Source organism: Typopeltis vanoorti, chromosome 13 (assembly GCF_054136105.1).
Source record: "Typopeltis vanoorti isolate ZY-2024b chromosome 13, IOZ_Tvanoo_1.0, whole genome shotgun sequence".
In the NCBI taxonomy this organism is placed as follows: domain Eukaryota; kingdom Metazoa; phylum Arthropoda; class Arachnida; order Uropygi; family Thelyphonidae; genus Typopeltis; species Typopeltis vanoorti.
Window position 1 is genome coordinate 54355264 of NC_143561.1, and position 21930 is coordinate 54377193.

General features: G+C 35.0%; 1 protein-coding gene across 1 annotated transcript in view; it reads right to left on the bottom strand.

Moving 5' to 3' along the window:
• Window positions 1-243: 243 nt before the first annotated feature.
• Window positions 244-21930, bottom strand: part of LOC150100162 (putative acyl-CoA dehydrogenase 6) — a 90096-nt gene continuing 68409 nt past the window's right edge. The window contains exon 8 of the mRNA XM_090402280.1: window positions 244-2299. Within this exon, the coding sequence (XP_090258406.1) occupies window positions 2052-2299 (248 nt within the window). The 3' untranslated portion in view covers window positions 244-2051. The remainder of the gene's footprint in view (window positions 2300-21930) is intronic.

Sequence of the window (21930 nt, forward strand, 5' to 3'; positions counted from 1 at the left end):
AAATTATGGGAAAAGGATCAAGAGGCAAAAAACAAAGGACATGGCTTGAAAATATAAGATCATGGACAGGATCACATGGCTATGCAGAAACAAAAAGGAAAGCCACCAACAGAGAGAACTGGAAGGACATGGTGCTGCACCCTCTCACTGAGGAAGCTACATGAAGAAGAAAAAAGCTTTTCCTACACATGTAACACTAGTGTGTCTGCAGTATCAATATACTTCAACTACTAGTCCACCATGCCCTATTTAGAAGAAAACTTTTATTCTAGACTTCTCAAAAAACATAGAAGTTATTTATTCACATGGATATCTTAACAGAAACCAATGATTTATTTTAAATGACATCTGGAAATCTCTCATTGGACTTAGCTTAGCACATTTCAATTTTTCAAACAATTATCTTGAATCTTTACAGGAGACAGATAATGCATGCAACAATTTTGCATTCTTGTTAAGAAGTATTTATTCATTTTCACTGTTTGATGCTGAAAAATTCATTACAACTCTAGTTATCAGTTTTTATGTGCTTTTCATAACCCTGAAGAAGCCACCAGTTGTACACAAGTAAAACTAGTTGGTATAAGTTTGAAGCATTTAGAATGACTAATAAAATCTCATTATTCTAATATATGATAAAGTTAATAGATGCAGAATGCATATTAAAAGCATGTGATTTAACATGCTGCCAGTGCCAACAAGTTGTTAGTATTTTCTCTTCAAAAAATACAATTGTTGTAATATTTTTCACTTTCTCACTGTAACTACAAACTTTTATTTAATAAAAAAAAGTTTTCAGATTTTCTGTGATTATATTATTGGTGAAATAATTCTGTTTCATGGTGGGGGGGGGTAGCATCTCATAGCTGGAGTCCTGATATAGATAGCCAACTACAAGTTATTTCATAGTTGGCAGTAAGCATGTTAAGAATGTAAAAGTTTAAGTGAATCTTGAAAATACCACCTCGTCATTAATATTATATACATACCAAAGATGCCTTAAAAGTCCATGTGGTTAGCCTAGTGGCTGTGCGTTTTGCAAGCATATGCCTGGGGAAGGAGCGTCCTAGGTTCGATTCCCATCGGAGATGTGAGGAGCTGAAGGATCTTCCTCAGCCACAGCCAAGTTAGCCGGTCTTGAAGTGGACAGTAGGGCTTTTCTTGCCAGTTTATCTGGGATTTTTCATCCAGCAAAGCAGGAAAACCAGCCTTGAGAACCCAACACCACTGAGGACATAGGATACATCAGGGCGTAAGGCTGACTACCTTATCCTGTGAACGGTTTAGATCCGATGATTAATAAACCCTCAACACCGCAAGGTAAAAGAGTGGGAAAGGAAGATGAGATGTCTTAATTTGCGATTATTCTAAAATATGATTGTTTATTTATTTATTTGTGTGTGGATTTTTTTTTTTTTCCCCACATCTGAAGTATTATTGGATGCCATATGATTGCTCTATACCTCATAAGGTTTTTGGGAGTGAAATCTCTGCTGGAAGAAAAAGTGGTAGGGTCATAGATGTCCTTTCAAATACAGTAAGACAATCACTAACATCCACGCCCATGGTGGGAATCAAACCCACAGCCTGTTGGTAGGAGAGCAAGTATACTATTCACTTGGCCAACCAGGCTGGCTCTACAATATTGTTGGATGGTATTATTATTACGGGCAACTCCAAGGAGTCGTTAGACTTATCGAGGGAGGCCCTAAACTCATGTCAAGAACTATCCAACACTCACATAGTATCTATCATACTTTGCTTTGAACTCAGTCACAGACATGACACCCACAACAGACTCTGGCCACCTATTTCACTCATCTCCAAGCAAAATAAATCTAGTTCCAACACCCTTGCTAACTACACTCTTACTCAGTTTCCACAGATGACCCCAAGTTCTCCCACCACCTGTTCTGAAAACTGTGTGAATTATTAAACATGCTGATTTTTTTTTATTTTTAAGTATACATATATAAAGAGATTTATTATTACAAAAATACTTCAAGAGAAATACTTACAAAAATAGTTTCAGTTACATTATTATTTTTTTTTTATGGTGGAATCATACCCATATATTTACATATAATTGATGACATGATTTCATTTGTTCCTCCACCAATTGGAAACAATCGAGCATCTCGATAGGAACGACTGACAAGGACTTCACTGGTGTAACCCATTCCTCCCCAAAACTGCAGACAATTGTCAGGAATCTTTCTGGTTAGTTTACCTGCTTTTAATTTGGCCATAGAGGCAAGCAAAGTAACTTCTTTAAGATCTTTTCCTTTTGCTCTGGCATCTGAAAATTATCAAATGTAGATTTTAAAATAATGCTTTTTGAAAGAATATTGTAAACTATGAAAGGAGATGTAATATATATTATCACAAAATAATTTTAATGGAAAACACACACACAATGCCATTAATTTACAATAGTAAAATAATGCTTTTTGAAAGAATATTGTAAACTATAAAAGAAGATGTAATATATATTATCACATAATAATTTTAATGGAAAACACACACACACAATGCCATTAATTTACAATAGTTTGATTTATGCTGATTTGAATATTCACCAGTTTGGAATTTTCTAGTAATTTCCTTAATTTTCTTCAAAAATACTGGAAAGATCTATTCTGTGCTGCTTTCTATCTATTCTGTTACAAAAGTCATCACTGTACAGCACTTCTGGGAGGACCGAGCATTGTGTCTCACATTCAATAAGACTGATATACAGATAATTTTTGTCCAATAGTACATCACCAATGGAATGAAAAGAAATAGGTGGACCTGCTGTTCTTGGACAATGCCCAAAATATCCACCAGAAATTGAAGAGGATGACTACGGACATAAAAGTTGAAATTTTACTGCAAAATACTGCTTCTCTTCCCTTTTATAATCAATCAATCAATTAGGTGTCATACCAACAGTCTGTTGAGTCAGAAGTGGGTATATTATCCATTAGTCCAACTTTGCAAGAAGATAATTCAGACTGATTAAAATGCTAGATAATCCTTTATTTTTATCGTACTTTCTAGTACATCAATAATACATTTATGGTAAATCAATGATCAAAATATCACCCTATTGCTTTAACTTCAATATTCTTAAAAATAATGGAAAAGGTCGTTAACAGCCAACTTCTTCACTGTTTGGAGACCCCCCCAATTACACAATGATCACCAATATGAATTCTATCATTTTTATTCCACAGCAGATTTCTAGTCAATCTTGCCCACCTTTGGACACAAGCCATGGAAAAGTCTAAAGAACCTCAAATTCACTCTTGATATATCCAAAGCATTTGATCAAAGCCTTCTTAAAAAGCTACTATTTCACAGTATTCCTCCTTTCCTTCGTGAATGGACTGTCAACTTCCTCACCAGTCATTCATTGCAGATCATGGTGGTCAGTTTCCTTGCATCATATTTTTCAATCAATGCTCTGTGCTACACTCTTTCTCCTATACATCAATAATCTCCTCTCTGACATCCAGTCGTATTCACCACTTTGCTAATCACAGTACTCTTCTTTCTTTTTCATTTTCAAAAGTTGTGCTCAAGTAATTCACATTTCAAGATCTTCTTTAACCAATGCCTTAAATGTTGATCTCCTTACCATTCTCAAGTTGGGTGAGGATAACCTGGTGCCTTTTAATGCCACCAAAATGCAATCATGTCTCATTCCTCAGCTTGCAAACCAAGATCAGTTTTCTCTTCTTGGGTTGACTTTCAACATCCAGCATATCTGACGCAAGCATATCAAGTCCATAGCCACTGTTTCAAAAAAGCTTTTTTTTATTCTAAACAGTACTTCTCTCCTGCTGATGCTTTATAAAGCTGAAATCCACCAGACCTTGGAATAACGTTCACATATTTGGTGGTATGCCTTGGATTTCCCTCAAAAGAGAGCAATTCACTTAATTGATGACCCTCTCCAGTGTCTTTTCCATAGACACACTACTGCCACATTATATCTTTTCTATAGGTATTTCCGTAGGCACTGCTCTGACATACCAGCCACTACAATTTCCCCAACTTTCTCCTAATCATGTATGAATATAAGCAGCAGCTGGTTCACACCCATATACAGTTCAGCTTCAAATTCATTGAACCAATTTCTCATCCTCCTATCTCATTCCCTACACCTCTGCTCTTTGGAACAGTCTTCTCCATACTGTTTTTTCCTAATGATAGAAATGTTCAAGAAACACATCAACAAATTGCTTTCTTATCCCAACAGTCAGATACTCTTCCTAGGTGATTTCAATGTCCACAATTTAGACTGGTTTCTCTTCTCTTTACACACCAAGCTGGAAGAGATGAACTTGGACCTTTTGTGTGTGTGTAGGAGGGGGGGGGGATGTGTATATATATATATATATATTATTAAAAATCATTAAATCTCCCCGGTAGCATGTCTAACCAACATATATGTTTAAATAAACTCGCCCATGCTGACACATCCAACTGATATACCTGAATCAAGCTCTTACAACAGCTTTAATACATTTAACTCAGTGAGCTGTATCATTTTGTCTAGTTCCACTTCAGCATTCAGAGAGCCAATGGATCCACAGTGAATATATACTAATGAAAGTTATTATCTCCATGGTTCAATCAGCTTTGACAGTGATTTTTGGAGAAAATCAGTTTTTAATTCAGTCTAGGATACAAAACAAGTTAATAAGGGCTTTTTTGAAAAGCTAAAGACAAGTTAGCTGATCTCATGCAGAAGTGGCAGGGTTTCTTCAGTTTCCATCCCACAAAAACAAGTTCCCAAATAATACAACTGAGAGACACAGTATGCTATGCAGATAAAATTAACAACACTATCAGATCATTTAGGTTTATAAGAATAAAGCATATAACATTTGTATTACCCATCCACAATCATTATGGTTATTTTTCTGTAGATATTTTTCCTTTTTATTTTATTTTCATTTATTATTATTTATTTTTTTTTAAATATCTGATCCACAGATGATAGGCCACAAGACCTATAGCACATTAGTGCCATGTGTGGGCAAGAGGAATAGAAGAGGAGTCTGTTCACATTTTGCTTGAAGAGCTGACAATTGTAATCTTTGGGGAAGAAAGAGTGGAAGAAACTGTTCCAAAAGACAGAAGTAGATGGAATGAAAGAGGAGGCAATGAAGTTGGTTTGGTGAGTTTCAAGAAAGACTGTAAAAGAGTGTTGTTTAGCAATGGCTCTTGTTTTAATGATTTTGGGGGAGTAGAGGAATAATAGTGGACAAATTAAGCAGAGCATTGTCCATAAAAGTATCTACAGAAGATGCACAAGACAGAAACTAAATGTCTGTGAGAGAGAAAGAGATTGATGTGGGTGTGTGAGAGGGATAATTGGCTGGACTGCCCTCTTCTGGATAGAATCAACCAATGTTAGGGTTTTGATGCACCAATCCAAATATGGGAGCAACATTTCATGACTGGGAAGATTTGGGCTTTGTATAGAGTTAGCTGATGTGAAGTAGTATCTTGGCAAAAAAGTACACAGAGTTTTTTGGCGGCTGCAAAAGCTATAGTTTTGCCAGGAAAGATCTGAGGTGCAGGTCAGTCCAAGAAGAGAAATCTAATCTCAGTATTAATGAAATTACGGGAGAGGGAGGGAGTGAGGGATGATGTGAGCTCTTTCTTGCGAGAGATCTGACAGAACTATGTTTTGGGCATTAAAGTTTACAAGATTGTCATTGTCCAACTGGGATAATAGCTAGGAGATCTGAGTTCAGGTAACTGTTCATGATAGATCTTGAGGATTCTAATACTTGAGCACTACAAGGTTTGTCAAATGTAAAGGAGGAATGTACTGTCATCAGTAAAGCTATGGATATGACTAGAAGTCTGTGAGAGCAGGTCATTTACTCTCAGCCTACCTTTTTTTATGCTGCTGGCCCAGTGAACACCTTTTTCCTGGTATATGTATTACACATCCTGGAGTGTACAAAGTTCCTTGTCCTGCAGTTTGGCCTACTTTGGACAGACTATTAGATCAGTTTTTCACATCTGCATTGAAGAACATAAACATTACATCCACAATCATTTTTATGTCCAATCAAGACTAGCACACCATGATATGGATACTCTTTCTCATAGTATTAAAGAAGGCATCAGTTTTACAAGAGTCACTATAAGCCCAAAGGACTATTTTTAGAATCAGCATTTGCTACGAAGCACTTCCCCAACCTCAACAAGTATAGTTGCATTAATTTGCCAAACATCTAGGAAACAGTCATTATGAGAGCAGATAGCCAGACTTCACCAAATCAACTTTACAGTCAACCAGCACAAAGGCACCTTGTTAGGACATTAGTTCTGTGTCACATTAGTGCTGGTGTGCATGCCAGTTATAATTTGATGCTGGGTACAAAACCAGTGAAATATTAGAAGTTTGATAAATATGTTTATTTTTTTGTTTCTTGATGTTGTTTATACCAAGAAGCACTAATTCATTATTATTATTATGGGCTACTCCAATGAATCCTTATTCATTAAGGGAGGTGCTAAACAATGCCAAGCACTATCCAACATTTGTGCAGTATCTATCATACTTTGCTTTGAACTCATTCACAGTTCAACCTATTAGATTCATTCACCACTCTTCAAGCAAACAAATGTAGTCCTGACCTTCCCCCCCCTCCCCGCTAACTACACTATTGCTCAGTTTCCAAGGATAGTCTCTAGTTCTTTTACTGCCATGACTATTCTAAAAAATTTCCTCTGCATTAATCTTGTAAAATCCCTTCAGTAATTTTTATGTGTAAATCATATCACCCCTTTTCTGCCTGTCAACTAATTTCTGTAGAAATACCTCTACATTCATCCAAAGTCATCCAAATGAGAATGTAGAGGCATTTTTGAGGCAGATGGAAATGTTAAGATGATTGGTAGTTGGTCTGAAAGGATTTGTCTCTTGATTTTGAAGTCAAAACTTCAAGGAAAACCTGAACATTTTGCTCAGAACTTATGTAGAATTTAAAGGTATTTTGATTAATGAATTTTCTAAGAAGGAAGAATTAGGTCCTAATCTGTGAAAAATTCATTCCTGTGTTCAGACCAATAAAAAAAATCTTTTTGTCAGTTTTATGATAAATTGACAAACCTATTAGATAGTTCTGGGATTGATGAATTTGATTCTGAATATGTTGAGAGAACACTTTTCTTTCAATTTAGGAATGGTTTGAAATATGAATTAAAAAAGCTGTTTATAAACCTGGTGTTACTAGTATGGAAAAATCTCTACAGGTTGCTCAAGATGAAAGAGTCATTCATTCAGAATCGAAATCCTAATTCACCATTCAAGTCATAGATGATGTCAATAACTCTGAGACTAATGAAAGAAAATTAACCAAATCAGAAAGATTTTCAGACTAATTTTAATAATGAATAAAGTTTTACAGAAAAAGAATTTCAATTAAGAGATTGATGAGCTTAAAAACATTTAGAAAAAGAGAATAAATTATCAAATTTTTGTTACAAAAACACAAGATGAAATTTTAGTCTATTCTGAATATTCAGTCTCAACTATATACAATGATGAATCTAATGATTCATCATTGTATATAGTTGAGACTTATATTCATCATTGTATATAAGGATTGTTCTCAGAAACAAAATTTAGGCAAAAAAAAAAAAAACAATTTAAGTGTTACAGATGTCCAGAAGAAGGACACATTGCTAGGAAATTGTCCTAGGAATTTATCTAGAATCACTAAGTCATTTGATAAGAAAGTTCATTCATCTCTAAAAACACAGGAACTAAGTTTCAGGTTGTATCAAATGTTGGTAAGAAACCTTTTCCCAGTGTTGTTAGCTCCTCTTGTTAGAGTGACTACTCTTCTAAATGCTGTCAATAGAGAATCATTAAATTTAATTAACACAAAGATTGCAGGAATTCCACGTAAAGTACTGTTAGACATTGGCCTTTCACATTTTAATGGTCATTTGACAATTTTTTCTGCTCTTGAAGGATAAGTTACAAGAAGACTTACAGCTTTTGGACACACATGTAAATCTAATGGGATATTTTTAATCGGGAGTTGCTTGTTACTCAGAGTACCTCTGTAGATATATTCTTTCTTGATTTTTCTCTTACTGTGACACACGAATTATTGGTTTCGAATGCTATATCCAGTAATGTATTCCAAGTTGTTTTAAGAGAAGAATTTTTTATAAGTATTCCTGTGATTGTTATTCTGGAATAATTTCATTACATGGAATTGAATTTTGTAAGGAGTCCTTAAAGTGTTCTACTGAAACGTCTGCATATGCTCTCATAGTAAGGTTGAAAATGATGTTTGTTATCTGATGAATAGAGGGTTGTATTACAGAACAAGAGCTTGTACCTTTTGATCCAACCAATTATTTGGTTCAGAAGGTATACTCTGTTTAAAAAAATGTAAGAACTAATTACAGAATTACAGCTCAATCTAACATGATTCCATGGATAATGAATCAGTATCATTCATCTAGTTCAGCAGATCATGTAAGATTTAGTAAATCCTTACAACATATTAAAGAACATTATTAAACCAAGAAATTACATTCTTGGTTTAATCCTTTATCAAAGTGTAAGCAAACAAAGTTTGCACATGAAGTATCTTTACAACTGGGCTTTGTATATAGAGGCTAATGATTCACATTAATTGCCTTAGTATCCATAATACAAAGCACACATCCTTTTGGATGTGTATAATGCTATGCATTATGGAAAGGGCCATTACCTAGACCAGTTTTGACCTTTATTGAGGTTTCATCAGTGGAAACCAGATCCAGAAGCGATACCAAAGTTCAAGATTTGGCCCTTCCCATAATGCATAGCATTATACACATCCTAACACACTGCTTTAGGATGTGTGTGGGCCACGCCTCCCCCCCCTTCGGGGCCGTAGGTTTTGTTGAGGGGGCCGTGAAATAATGAAAACAAATTTAAAATGTTTTAAGACTAAGTAGATTTTTTTTATTTTAAAAGAAACGTATTTAACTTTTATTATTTATTATTTCTTTTTTGTTATTTTTTACATTTTAATGGAAAAAGTCACGCATTGGTGTTGGTTCATAAACTCTGCTTCCTTCGTATTTCGGCGCTTAATGAATGTTAGTAAATATTGCTTATCGATATGTTTCATTTCAAAGTAGTGGTTAATTGTATTTACTTCGAATGCTCTCCAGGGAAGCTCCAAATCTTCCTGTCCCTTTCATCACATGTTCATAATCAGGGACTGTTGATATTGACTTTATATATATATATATATATATATATATATACACATCAAAACTCGTTTTATATTATCACTGTCATCCGAGCTAGCTTTCTGTCACCAATAAAAGTTTCGCATATACTTCACACATGAAAAAAAGCTTAAACAAATTCATGTGGGGAGATAGTAACTCCCTTGGAGTGGTAAACAATACCCCTCTCTAACAGCCACTATACTGCAGAGGCAATAAAAACAAGTACTTTTATTATGCTAGTGAATAAGGTATGAGGAGTCTGTGTAATATATTTCTCAACAAATAGTGCAATTAGACACAACTGGGATAAAAACACACTAATTAATGAATCACATGTCCCCTCATACAGAAACTATGCTGTATATATAGACAGCAACAAAACCATATGTTGCATGGGCAAACACAGTATCTAACTAAAAACTATTGTTATTAATTAGATGTGTGCGAGTTCAATTTCCCAAGGCAGCAATAAAATTCAACCGAGCGTGTTAAAATTCGTAAAAGTGTTAAAACTAAGTAAAGGGTCAAAGCTGTATAACTGAGAGGAGACCTCCACATAGCCTTTAAAGGAATGCGGAGAACCGACCAGGGCTTCTGACCTAATGTCCAATCCTCACCTTCTCATAGTGCACCCTGTTGGGTATCTACTTTGATACTGAACAAACGAGGATGGGCTGGCAATTTGGGATTTAGCCGACCAAATTGTATTCTTATTGGTTAAACCAAAATAAAAAATGATGATACAACATGACAAAATTTCATGCCGGCTGGGGCGTCGCCCGGTTAAACAAGGCCCCCGTTGTTTTCGCCAGGGAACCAGGGCGAACAGCGAAAAGTCAGCTACTGGAACAAATCTGAAAACAAACCCCAACTCAACATCACCAGAGTTAAAGATCGGTACTATCAACGTAAGAAGCCTGAATGGCAAAGAAATGGAGCTAGCTGAGGAATTAGATAAGTACCAGATCGACATAATAGGGGTGACTGAAACAAAAAAGACCAAAACTGGTGAGATCTTTCTGAGCAATAAATACAAAATGTTATATTCAGGCAATGACAATCAAGGAAAAGAAGGAGTAGCCATAGTATTCAACACAAAATACGAGGCTAATCTTCTTGAATGGCAGTCAGTCTCAAGTAGAGTAATGTGGGCAAATATGAGAATGGGGAACTGGACAATGAGACTTATTTGTGCCTATGGTCCCACAGAAGGTTCTACTAAGGTAGAAGTGGAGGAATTTTTTGAGGCTTTAGAAAAAGCAACTGACACAATGAAAAATTGGTCCTTGTTGGGGATCTAAATAGTAGAGTAGGAAATGATTGTGAGACATACAAAAATATTTTGGGAAAATTTGGAGAAAAGAGCAAAGCTAATAATAATGGCAAATATCTGTTGGATTTCTGCTCAGGACATGGACTGGTTATTACTAACACCATGTTCCAACATAAAAATGTGCACAAATTCACATGGAGAGAAGAGGCTAGGAATAAGAAAAGTCTTATTGACTATGTTATTGTTGATAGTGATGTTTTCTCCCTGGTGCAGGACACCAGAGTGTACAGAGGATTTGAAATTGGAAGTGATCACTATTTAGTCTTGAGCAGGATAAAATTGAATTTCATATTGAAAAGAATAACATGTAAGAAAGTTCTAAAGCGAATAAAAGTTGAGCAGCTCTCAGATGTGAACTGTAGACTAAAATACAGAAATATTATTGAAAAGAAAATGAAAGAGTTTGAGAACAGGAATCAAACCTTGGAGATTCAGTGGCAAACTCTGAAGGAAACATTGATTGATTCTGCCAGAGAGGCATGTGGTGAGGTTGTGTGCAAGGATAAAAAAATCAGAACTCCCTGGTGGACACAGGAAGTTAAAGAGGCAGTGAAGGAAAAGAAGAAAGCATATCAAAAGTTCCTGGCAAATAAGTCAGCTTTTACTCTTACAGAATACAGAGACAAATGTAAGAAAGCTAAACAGTGTGTAAAACTAGCTAAACAAAAGTCATGGGAGGACTTTGGCAAGAATATAGAAAATAAATATCAAGAAGGTGGCAAAATATTCTGGAGGTTGTTGAAGAAGCTTAGGAATGGAGGAAAGAGTGCTGTAAAAGGAATTAGAGATGATAAAGGTGAAATGAAAACAGGAGAAAAAGATATCCTTGAAGTATGGAGTAATTACTTTGAAAAACTGCTAAATGAAACAAGCAGTGATGACAGCACAGTGATAAAAAACACTGACCAGGCATGCAGTCAGGAATACATATCCATACTTGAAGTAGAAAAAGCCATCAAAGGCTTGAAATGTGGAAAGGCAGCAGGAGTAGATGATATTCGACCAGAAATGCTCAAGTATGGTGGTATAAGAGTCTTACAGTGGCTGCACTGCACTGCATAGTTCAGAAAGCCTGGACAGAGGGACGAATTCCCAATGATTGGAGTAGTCTCATAGTACCCATATATAAAAAGGGAAATAAAACTGAATGTGAGAATTACAGAGGTATTGCCCTACTGAGTGTTCCTGGCAAGATCTATGCAAGTACACTTGAAACGGTTCAGAAGAATTGTGGAAGAAAAGCTTGGTGAAGAACAAGCTGGATTCAGGCCAAATAGAGGCTGTCAGGATCAGATCTTCACTTTACAACAAATAGTCGAGAAAGCATGGGAATATAACAAAGATCTGTATTTAAGTTTTGTCGATTTGGAAAAGGCATATGACAAGGTGCCAAGAGAGAAGCTATTCAATACGCTGCAGTTATATGGTGTCAATGGGGCATTATATCAAGCAATACTTAGTGTTTATTTGAGTTGTGAGTCAGCAGTTAGAATTGAAGGAAGTACAGGAAGATGGTTTAATGTTAAATCTGGTGTGAGACAAGGATGTACATTATCCCCTCTGTTATTCATTATCTATATGGATCACATTATGAAGGAATGTGGTATTAAACCTGATATCAAAATTGGAGATGTTAATGTCAGCTCTTTGCTTTATGCGGATGATGTTATACTTCTAAATAAATCCGCTACAAGTCTGCAAGATTCTCTGACTAAATTGAATAGCTGTTGTAATAGATATGGTATGAAGGTCAGCAATAAAAAGACAAAGACAATGAAAATAGGCAGAATCATTGAAAATGTCAACTGTGTTGTGAATGGAGAACCTGTAGAACAAGTAAAACATTTCAGCTACTTAGGCACAATTTTTACTGAAGATGGTAAACTAAATATAGAAATAGACAACAGAATCAGCAAAGCTGGTATCGTGGGAAGTCAATTGAATAAATTCATATGGAATAAGAAAGAAATTAGTCGGAACACTAAATTAGCTGTATACAAGACTGTGTTCAAACCAATTTTAACTTATGGATCTGAGAGCTGGGTCAGAAGTAAAACACTTGACCAAAGACTAGAGACCGCAGATATGAGAGTCCTGAGAAAGATTAGAGGCGTGAACAGATGGCATCAATGGCAATATCATATTAAAAACGAGGATATTAGGAAAGAACTTGACATTGTCAGCATCCAGGAATGCGTTAGCAGAGCTAATCTCAGATGGTATGGTCACTTAAATAGAATGGGAGAGGAAAGATTAGCAAAACAAGTGTTCTCTGCCAGGTTGGCAGGAAAACGACCCAGAGGAAGACCAAGATATAGGTGGATTGATACGGTACAAAGTGCCTTAGACGATAGAAATATAAGATCTGATAATGTTGGAGTCTTGACAAGTAACAGACTGATTTGGAGGAAAATTGTAGATAGGAAGTTAGTAATGATGTAATTTTTTCATGTAGTACTGTCATATCCTGTACACCCCTTGAGGGTACATGGCAGGAATTTGATGATGATGATGATGATGATATATATAATGAATGTTATGGCAGTTTCACATATGGAATTCGGTTGAAGAAAGTTAGCATTTCAACTCAATTGTCAGCTATGCTTTTATCTTTCGGTTGCATGATCTTTTGTTAATACCGCACCAATCATATGCACGTTTTAATAACCTGCCTTTGCTGTCTGTTTCATGTTAGGCTTAATTACCGTAAAGGGAGAAAAGTCACAAAAGAGAAAAATGTTCCTGGTCCGGGGATTCCCTTATTCAGGTAATATTCACTAATTTCATGTTATCAGTCTGTGGTGTGCGAGTATCGGTAAGTGGTGATATTATTTGATCTGTTCTACATTAAAAAATTTAACCCTGAGATGGATAAGTGGCTGATAAAAAATAAAAAAAAAATCCCACGAACAATCAGAAGCAGAAACAGACTCAAAAAAAAGGACTGTATTTCATATTTTACCAGAACAGCCTGCATCGTCTTCAGAACCAAACGGTAAGAGGCAAAAAATGTAATATATTCATTTGATTTTTGCAATATTCGCTGTGTATGTTTTGTATTGAATATAAATACAATAAATATTATAATAATATATCTCTCTATTACGAATGTTTTTCGAGGGGGGGGGGCGCGAAATATTTTAATTTTGCAAAGGGGGCCCTGACATCCAGAAGTTTGGGAAGCACTGTCCTAAAGGATGTGGGCTTTGTATTATAGGATGCTAAAGCAATTGATGTGAAGTCATTAGCCTCTATATACAAGTAGCACAGTTGTGAAGATACTTCCTATGCAAACTTTGTTTGCTTACACTTGGATAAAGGATTAACCACGCTACCGGCCAGGACATATATACGTCCAAGTTACCATGGATGCAAAGTGCATATTAAAGTAATGGATACGAAGCATATCTGGATGCGTATTTGATCCATAATGGCCGATAAGATGGTTAAATCAAAAATAGAATTTCTTGGCATCTTTAACTTATAGTACAACTAAGTGAAAAAATTTTCAGCATTATCTCTGATTTAGAGCAATAAGGTGATACACATTTTCATTACTTGTATATGGGGAAATATATAACATCTGCATTACTTCAACCTTGATATCCCTTCTGGGTCTAGCTCCCACTGATGACATTTGATAATGTTCATCTTTGGGTTTACTTAATAGAGCATTTTTATTTGCCATTAGATGGAGCCACCGCCAAGTTTCCTGTCCTGAATTCATTCAGGTAAGAAGAGATGAGTTTAGTAGTGATACTCTGTGAGATTTAGGTGATCCTATAGATCACCGAGTTTTTGGAGAGGTATCCCACACACTTTAACATACCTCAATAAAGGTTAAAACTGCTGGATAGTGGCCCTTCCCATAATGCATATCATTAGATACACCCAAAAGGATGTGTGCTTTCAATTATGGAATACTAAGGCTACTGATGTGAAGTCATTACCGTCTATATACATGAAGACCAGTCTTGAAAATACTTCATGTGCAAACTTTACACCTGGATAAAGGATTAAACCAAGAATATAATTTCTTGGCATCTCTAATATACTTCACAGTGATGTCAAGCAATCAATGCAAATGGCTATCTGTTAGATCTTTTCAGCATATTTCAGCTAATATATTAGGACCTCTACTACAATCAGAAAGAGGAAATAAATACATAATTTTTGGTAGTTGATATGTTAATTAGATACTCAGAAGCTTTTAAATATCAAAATAGCAGAATCGTTAGCAAAATGTCTTATTGACGGAATTATATGTAGGCATGGTTGTTCAGAAATACTGTTGACAGACAGAGAGCCAAACTAGCTTTGAACTGTTACTCCAAATCTGTAAGATGTTGCATGTAAAGAAATTGTTCACTACAACCTATAAGGCCCGAGTATAATGGTTTTTATGAAAGAATGAGTAAGACTTTAAAACCAGTACACGCAACATTGGTTTATAACAAGATTAAAGATTGGAATCATTTTCTACCTAAGGCTTTAAGAAAACCATGCATTATATCTTATAGACACACACAGTAGTTCCCACCTTTACGAATTAATTGGTTCCTGGTGACTGTTCATATGGAAATTCATAAGGCAGGAGTTTATTTGCCTTAGAAATAATGCTATAAGTGAGAGTTACGTTCATAAGAAGGAATATATAAAATATAAAATGAATATTAAATGATAAGAAAAGACTTTACTGGCCAAAGATTTTCTTTTGTCTTTTTTTTTGTTTCTTTTTGTTCCTCTAATTCAAGGAGATCGTTGGGTGAGAGTTCCATAGTGTGAGATTGAAGCAGCTCGTTAACATCACCTTCCAAAACTTCCACTTGCAACTGGTTAGCCATACCTAAGATTGCTTTAGTTTCAGAATTCACAAACTTTGTTGAGTCTTCAAAGCCTTCAAAATTATCATTAAACTGAGGACAAAGTCTATGCCATACTCCTTTCATAGTTTTTTCGGAAACTTTATGCCAGGCACTCTGCACTACCTGTGTCTAAAATGATGAATCTCTTCGAAAACTCTCTGACAGAAAAGTTCCCATCTTTATCAGTTGCTTCTATTAATATTTCAAAAGTCTCTTTGAATGTTGAAATCACTTCCTGATCCATTGGCTTAAAAGAGAAGTTGTATTTGGAGGTAAAAGGCCTATTTTTACATTAGGGCAAATGTAAGCCACTGATGAGGGATGGCTGGGTGCATTGTCAATTATCAGAAGCACTTTAAATAGAATTTGTTTTTTCTCACAATAAAGTTTAATTTCAGGAACACAATGATACATAAGCCAATCTTCAAATAGGGAACCCGTGATCCAAATCTTCTTATTTTCCTTCCATATTACTGGGAGAGTATCTTTATTAATTCCTTTTAAGCTTCTTTGATTTTCTGATCAATGCACAAATAAGGGCTTTAACTTGCAATCGCCATCAGCATAGCATTTCCTCATAATAGTAGAGTGATGCAATCTTTAGATGCTTTAAAACCTGGCATTGAGGATTCTTCTTTTGCGATGCAAGTTCTTGTAGGCATCCGTTTCCAAAAAAGCCCCATCTCATCGACGCTAAATATCTACGATGGCGAGTAATTTCCTTCTTTAATTATTTCTTCTAATTTTTCTGGATAAAATTTTGCAGCCTCACTATCTGTGCTTGCAGCTTCACCTTGTACTTTAATGTTATTCCAACCAGTTTGCTTTTTACAGCAGTCAAACCACCCACTACTTGCAGCAAAAGTCACTTTGCAGTCATCCGCTTTTTGGTCTTTCAGCATTTTAAAAATGGCTAATGCTTTAGTACAAATTGTTGCGTAGGTAATAGGCATATTTAATCATTGAGTTTTATTGCTTGTCCAAGCTGTTAACAGTTTTTCCATATGAGGAATTATACTACTTGTTTCTTTATTACACAACCATGCAGACTGTATAGATTGTGCATTTTTTACTTATTTCAAATGTTTTTCTTTATCCTTTAAATTGGTGAAAAAACTGTAGAAGTGGCAAGAGAAAACTTCTCAGAAAGAGCTTTAACAGTGCTACTCACTTGATGGCTGGTAATAAGTTCGTATTTTTTCTCTAACATAATTGCTCTCCTTTGTTTCTTTTGCTCATTTTCTAGTTTCGCACTGTTGCTTCTTTTTGACATTGTTGGAAAAGTGAAAGGGTATAGTTAAAAAGAAAACAAAATAAAAAATCAGGTATAATTGAAGAAAACTATGAATAACACACTTGCATCGCCAAGGCTCGTGAGTGATTGAGGCTCATTCGACCTGATCGTTATGTTGTTACATACTGCGTAATTCCCCATACACACCCCTAATCACCTTCATCGCGCACAATTGAAAATAAAAATTCCGAGCCAAAAAATTCGTAAAGTGAGAACTACCTGTATGTATGTATGTATATACATACATGCTTGCTAAAGAAGACTTCTTTAGCAAGCATCAGCATCTTCTCCAGAGTGTCACTGCACTCTGGACATATTATGCGAGCAAATGCTCACATAATATGTCCAAAGTATGTCAATTTTTGCTTGATGATCATTTCTTCGAAAGAGCAATTTGGCTTTATTCTGTCTTTCACTGATTTATTGGTTTGCGTTGCTGTCCATGATATTCTTAGTAAGCATCTCCAAACCCATAATTCAAATGCACTATCTTCCTTCTTTCACTCTTTCTCAAGGTCCAACTTTCAGATCCATACAGTACCACAGGGAATACCTTGTTTTCACAATTCTGATTTTTGTTGCAAGGCTTTTATCTTTAAAGATCTTGCTTAAATTTGTCATTGCTTTCCTTCCGAATAATAATCGTCTAACTTCTTAAGTACAATACCCACTTTTATATTCGGGATCATAGGAGCAATAAAAAAAATTGTTAACTACTTCCATTTTCTCCCAATCTACTTCAAAATCATAAGTTCACATGTTCCCATAACTTTTGTTTTTGAGGTTAAGTTTAAGGCCATATTTATCACTTTCTTCTTTAATTTTCATAAGAGCCTCCAAATCTTTGCATTCTGCTAGAAAGGTGGTATTATCTGAATACCTGAAATTATTAATATTTCTTGCACCAATTTAAATTCAAACTGAAGACTCCTCCAGCCCTACCATTCTTAAAATGTATTCTCTGTACAAGTTAAACAGGTATGGAGATAAAATACATCCTTGTCACACCCCTTTACCTATTGTGAAATATTCAAGTTTCCAAGATCTGTTCGGACAATAGCTTCTTGTTCATATTAATGATTCCTCAGAAGGATAATGAAATGCTCTGGTACTCCCATTGTTCTTAACACATTCCATAGTTTCACATGATCTACAGCTACAGAGTCAAAAGTTACTATAGTCAAGGAAACAAAGGTAGACATTCTTTTGATATTCCTGTGCACTTTCTATTATCTATCTCACATTGGCAATCTGATCTCTTGTTCCTCTGCTTTTTCGAAATCCTGCCTGGAATGATTCCAGTCTTTTCTGAATGATCTTAAGTAAGACTTTACTTGCATGAGAAATCAGTGCTATAGTTCTGTAATTTTTGCACTCTCTTGCATTGATTTTCTTCAATAAAGGTATATAAACTGATTTTTCCTTTTCCTAGGCCATGTAGTTGTGATCCAAATTCATTGACATAGAGCTGTTCAAATTTTAACTGCCTCTTCTCCTAGGGCTATGAGCAGTTCAACAGGTTTTCAGTCCCCTCCTGGTGCTTTCTTACTGGATAGCTGTTGCAGTGCTCACTTCACTCTCCAGTTGTATTGGCTCCTGTGTATAGTCCTGCTCTTCAAGTATCCAGTAATTTTGGAGTTCTTTCTGTAAAGGACTTCTGTATACTCTTTCCATCATTCTTTGATCTCTGCAGCTTCTGTAAGATATCCTTTGTGATTACATTCAATATTGTCATCTTGGTGCTGAACATCCCTGTCAGTTCCCTGATCTTTTTGAAAAGATCTCTTATTTTTCCTTTCTTGTTTAGCATTTTTCTTTTTTTAATAATTTTAAAGTATTTTTGCTTGTTTATTCTGGCTTGTTGTTGAAACTCTGCATTCGAATGCCATACTTCCCAAATTTCCTGTGGCATTCATTTTCCTCCTTTCCTCAGCAGTTTTGATGGCATCTTCTGACAGCCATTTAGACTTTTTCTTACAAACTGTTGGAATAGTCTTCTTTACTTCTGTTTAATTATATCTTCAATCCCTTCCCATAGTTCATCTGGTTCTCTATCAACAAATTGAGCATTTTGAATCTGTTCTGCATACTAATTTTGTATTCAGATGGTATGTTTCCAAGATCATATCTGATTGACATTTGTATTGTTTTCAATTTCCGTAATTTCACATGTATCATAGCAACTAATAATTCATAGTCACTTCCACAGTCTGCACCTGGAAAAGTCTTGACAGACTGAATTGCACTTCTCCATCTTCTTTGTTCAAGTATAGAGTCAATTTGATTTCTGTATTGTGCATCTCGTGATATCCATGTGTACAATCTCAGTTTGTGTTGTTTAAAGCAGATGTTAGCAACAAAGAATTCTCTGGACAAAAACTCAACTAGTCTCTTACCAGCAGTGTTATGAATACTTAAACCAGTTAATGAGGAAAAAGGAATAACAACCTGTTATTCCTTGTTCCTCGGTTTCTCCCACTTTTGCATTCCAATCTCCGATAAGTAGTCATAAATCCTGCTTTCGTGTTGCCTCTATTACTTCTTGTAACCTGCCATACAATTCTTCTAGTGCCTCTGTAGTGGGTGTGTAAACCTATATGAAGTTCATATTCATTGGATGTCCACTGACTTTGAGAGAAACTGGTATTTAAATTAAAACTATATATATCAGGGGCAAATATTCCAAGTGTGCAAGGTCTGCGATGCTCATCCACAAAATATCAGTATCTCCGATATTATATTTTTGCATTTATTCCCGTTAAAGAATCCCCTAATTGTTTGCAGACTTTGCATGATTCCTAAAATTAAACACAATATACTAATGCTTCATTGCCCTCTTCGAGATGTAAACATTGTGTCACATTCACGTTAATAGCCTGGGTGTGCTTTCAAATTACATATATCTTTAAGGCCTTTGAAAAGATGTAAAAAGGGCGCAGCAGGTCAAATTCTTAGCATTCTAATATTTTTAAACCACTCAGAAGGCAAAGCCAGGTGAGCTCAGAGACAGTACAAAGAGGCTGTGACTAGTTACTGTGTCAACCTATCCAACTGAACGTTGTCACTTGTCATGAGTTGAGTGCTTTTGTATCCAATGGCTGTATTACAAACAGCTGTTACACGTTTTCTGGAACTGAAAAATTGAAAGTGGATGTTAGAAGAAAAAAGCTAATTGTTTCTCTTAGCTTTTTTTTTCTTAACGGTATAAAGAAACAATTAACTTTTTTTTTCTTAATGGTTTAGAGAGATTTTTATTCTAGTCTTCGAAAACAACATACAGTAAAAAATTATCTATTCCTGAAAAAAATGAATACTTCTGTGTATTATAAAACATTGTTGATCTACAATAAAATACCAGCATATGTGAGATTGATAAGACAGAAGAACAGCTGATACTAAAAAAAACTAATCAATGTAGGATTCCAGAAAGTGTGGATAATTCCAATAATGATCATATGTTATGTATACTGAGTCTTAGTAAACAAAACAAAATTCTTAGAAAACTGTGTGAAATATACACAAACCATAGAAATACACATAACATATGCAACAAATTTTACAAGATGATTTGCTGCTCCATCAAACCATGTTTATTCCTGCCATACTCTCCATCTCCTTGTAAATTTTTTTTTTTTAAATTATGACATCATAAATTCATTTATTCACGTCTAGACTTTATAAGATCGCGCTGTTCGCTCTACCCAGCAACTTATAGGACATACATATCACAAATGTTAATTATTAATAATTCTTTTGCCATTAATGACAGTATTTCTACTCAAACTTATTCTTTCCTTTCATTTCCTATTATCACATGCCTTATAAATAATGGTTCACATATTTTCATCTTTGAGTATTTTAAATATACCAACCAAATAGAGCATTCTCCTTCATTGTTGTTTTCTAATAAATCCTAAAAGATTGTTCCCCCACTTTATGCAGAAACATTCAAAGTTAATCCTGCAATTAATTGCATTGGACCAATTAAGATGAGCATTGATGCGCTATGCACTCTCAAAACTTTCATATATCAATAAAAATGCAATCATACGGTCATGGGCGTATGATTGCATTTTTATGAAGGGGGGGGGGCCGAGAGAACTGGTCACTTCCCCTCGGATCGAGTAAAAAATTCTACAAATAATAATCTTAAGAGCGATTGAGATATGTAACCTTCTACCATGGGATGCTTTGTCTGTCTTAAAATTTTATTACAGGTTGGCCTGTTTTGGATCAAGGCAGCGTAGCCATAGAACACGTTTTATTGCAGCAATAAAATACATGTTGTTCCTGTTTTTGGTTCATTTTTTTCTGATTTTTGAAAAAAATGTTCATTACTGCTGTGAACAGTGACTAGGTCATTTGCCCTCTGTGTCTGGTGAGTCACTGAGTGAAGTGTGAATTGTAAATTTATAGTGAAACAAATTTAAACAGAAAAATATATTTTTAAAAGGTAAGTGTATGTAATTTAATATTACTTTACTTGGTAGTTTTATGATTTTTGCTTTTAAACTGAAATAATTTAATTTAGGATTTTGGGATTAATTAATTAATTGATTTTTAATAAAATATGCCAGTCAACTTTTTTATATATGAAATTGTGCTAAAAACTATTAATTCCAAATACTTTTTTTTTCAAGAATTAAAGATCATTAAAATTGATGTAAAATGAAAATAATGTATTTATAGTTTACATTGACAAATAATTACATCAAAAAATGCTAAAAGACATTTATTGATGTAATTATTTAATTATAAAAATGTATTGATGTAATTATTTGTATCTGAGCTTTTTGTCCCCCCCCCCCCCAGAAAAGTTCTGCAGACGCCCATGCATACAGTCAAATTGACATATAATTTGTTGTGCAGGTTGTGTAACCCGCACTACAAATTTATATATATATATATATATATATATATATATATATATATATACACACATACATACACAAATACATATGCATATATCAGTAGTGTCAAGTACCCATTTCGGTTCGGTGTGCTGTCGTGTGGGTTACAGAACCATGGCTACAAATTTCACATCAATTTGAATGTTTGCATAGGCATCTGCAGAAAATTTTCTAGACACAGAGGGCAAACGAACTGGTCACTGTTCACAACAGTAATGTCACAATAGTTTGCACAAATCAGAAAAAGATGAACCAAAAACAGAAACACGTGTT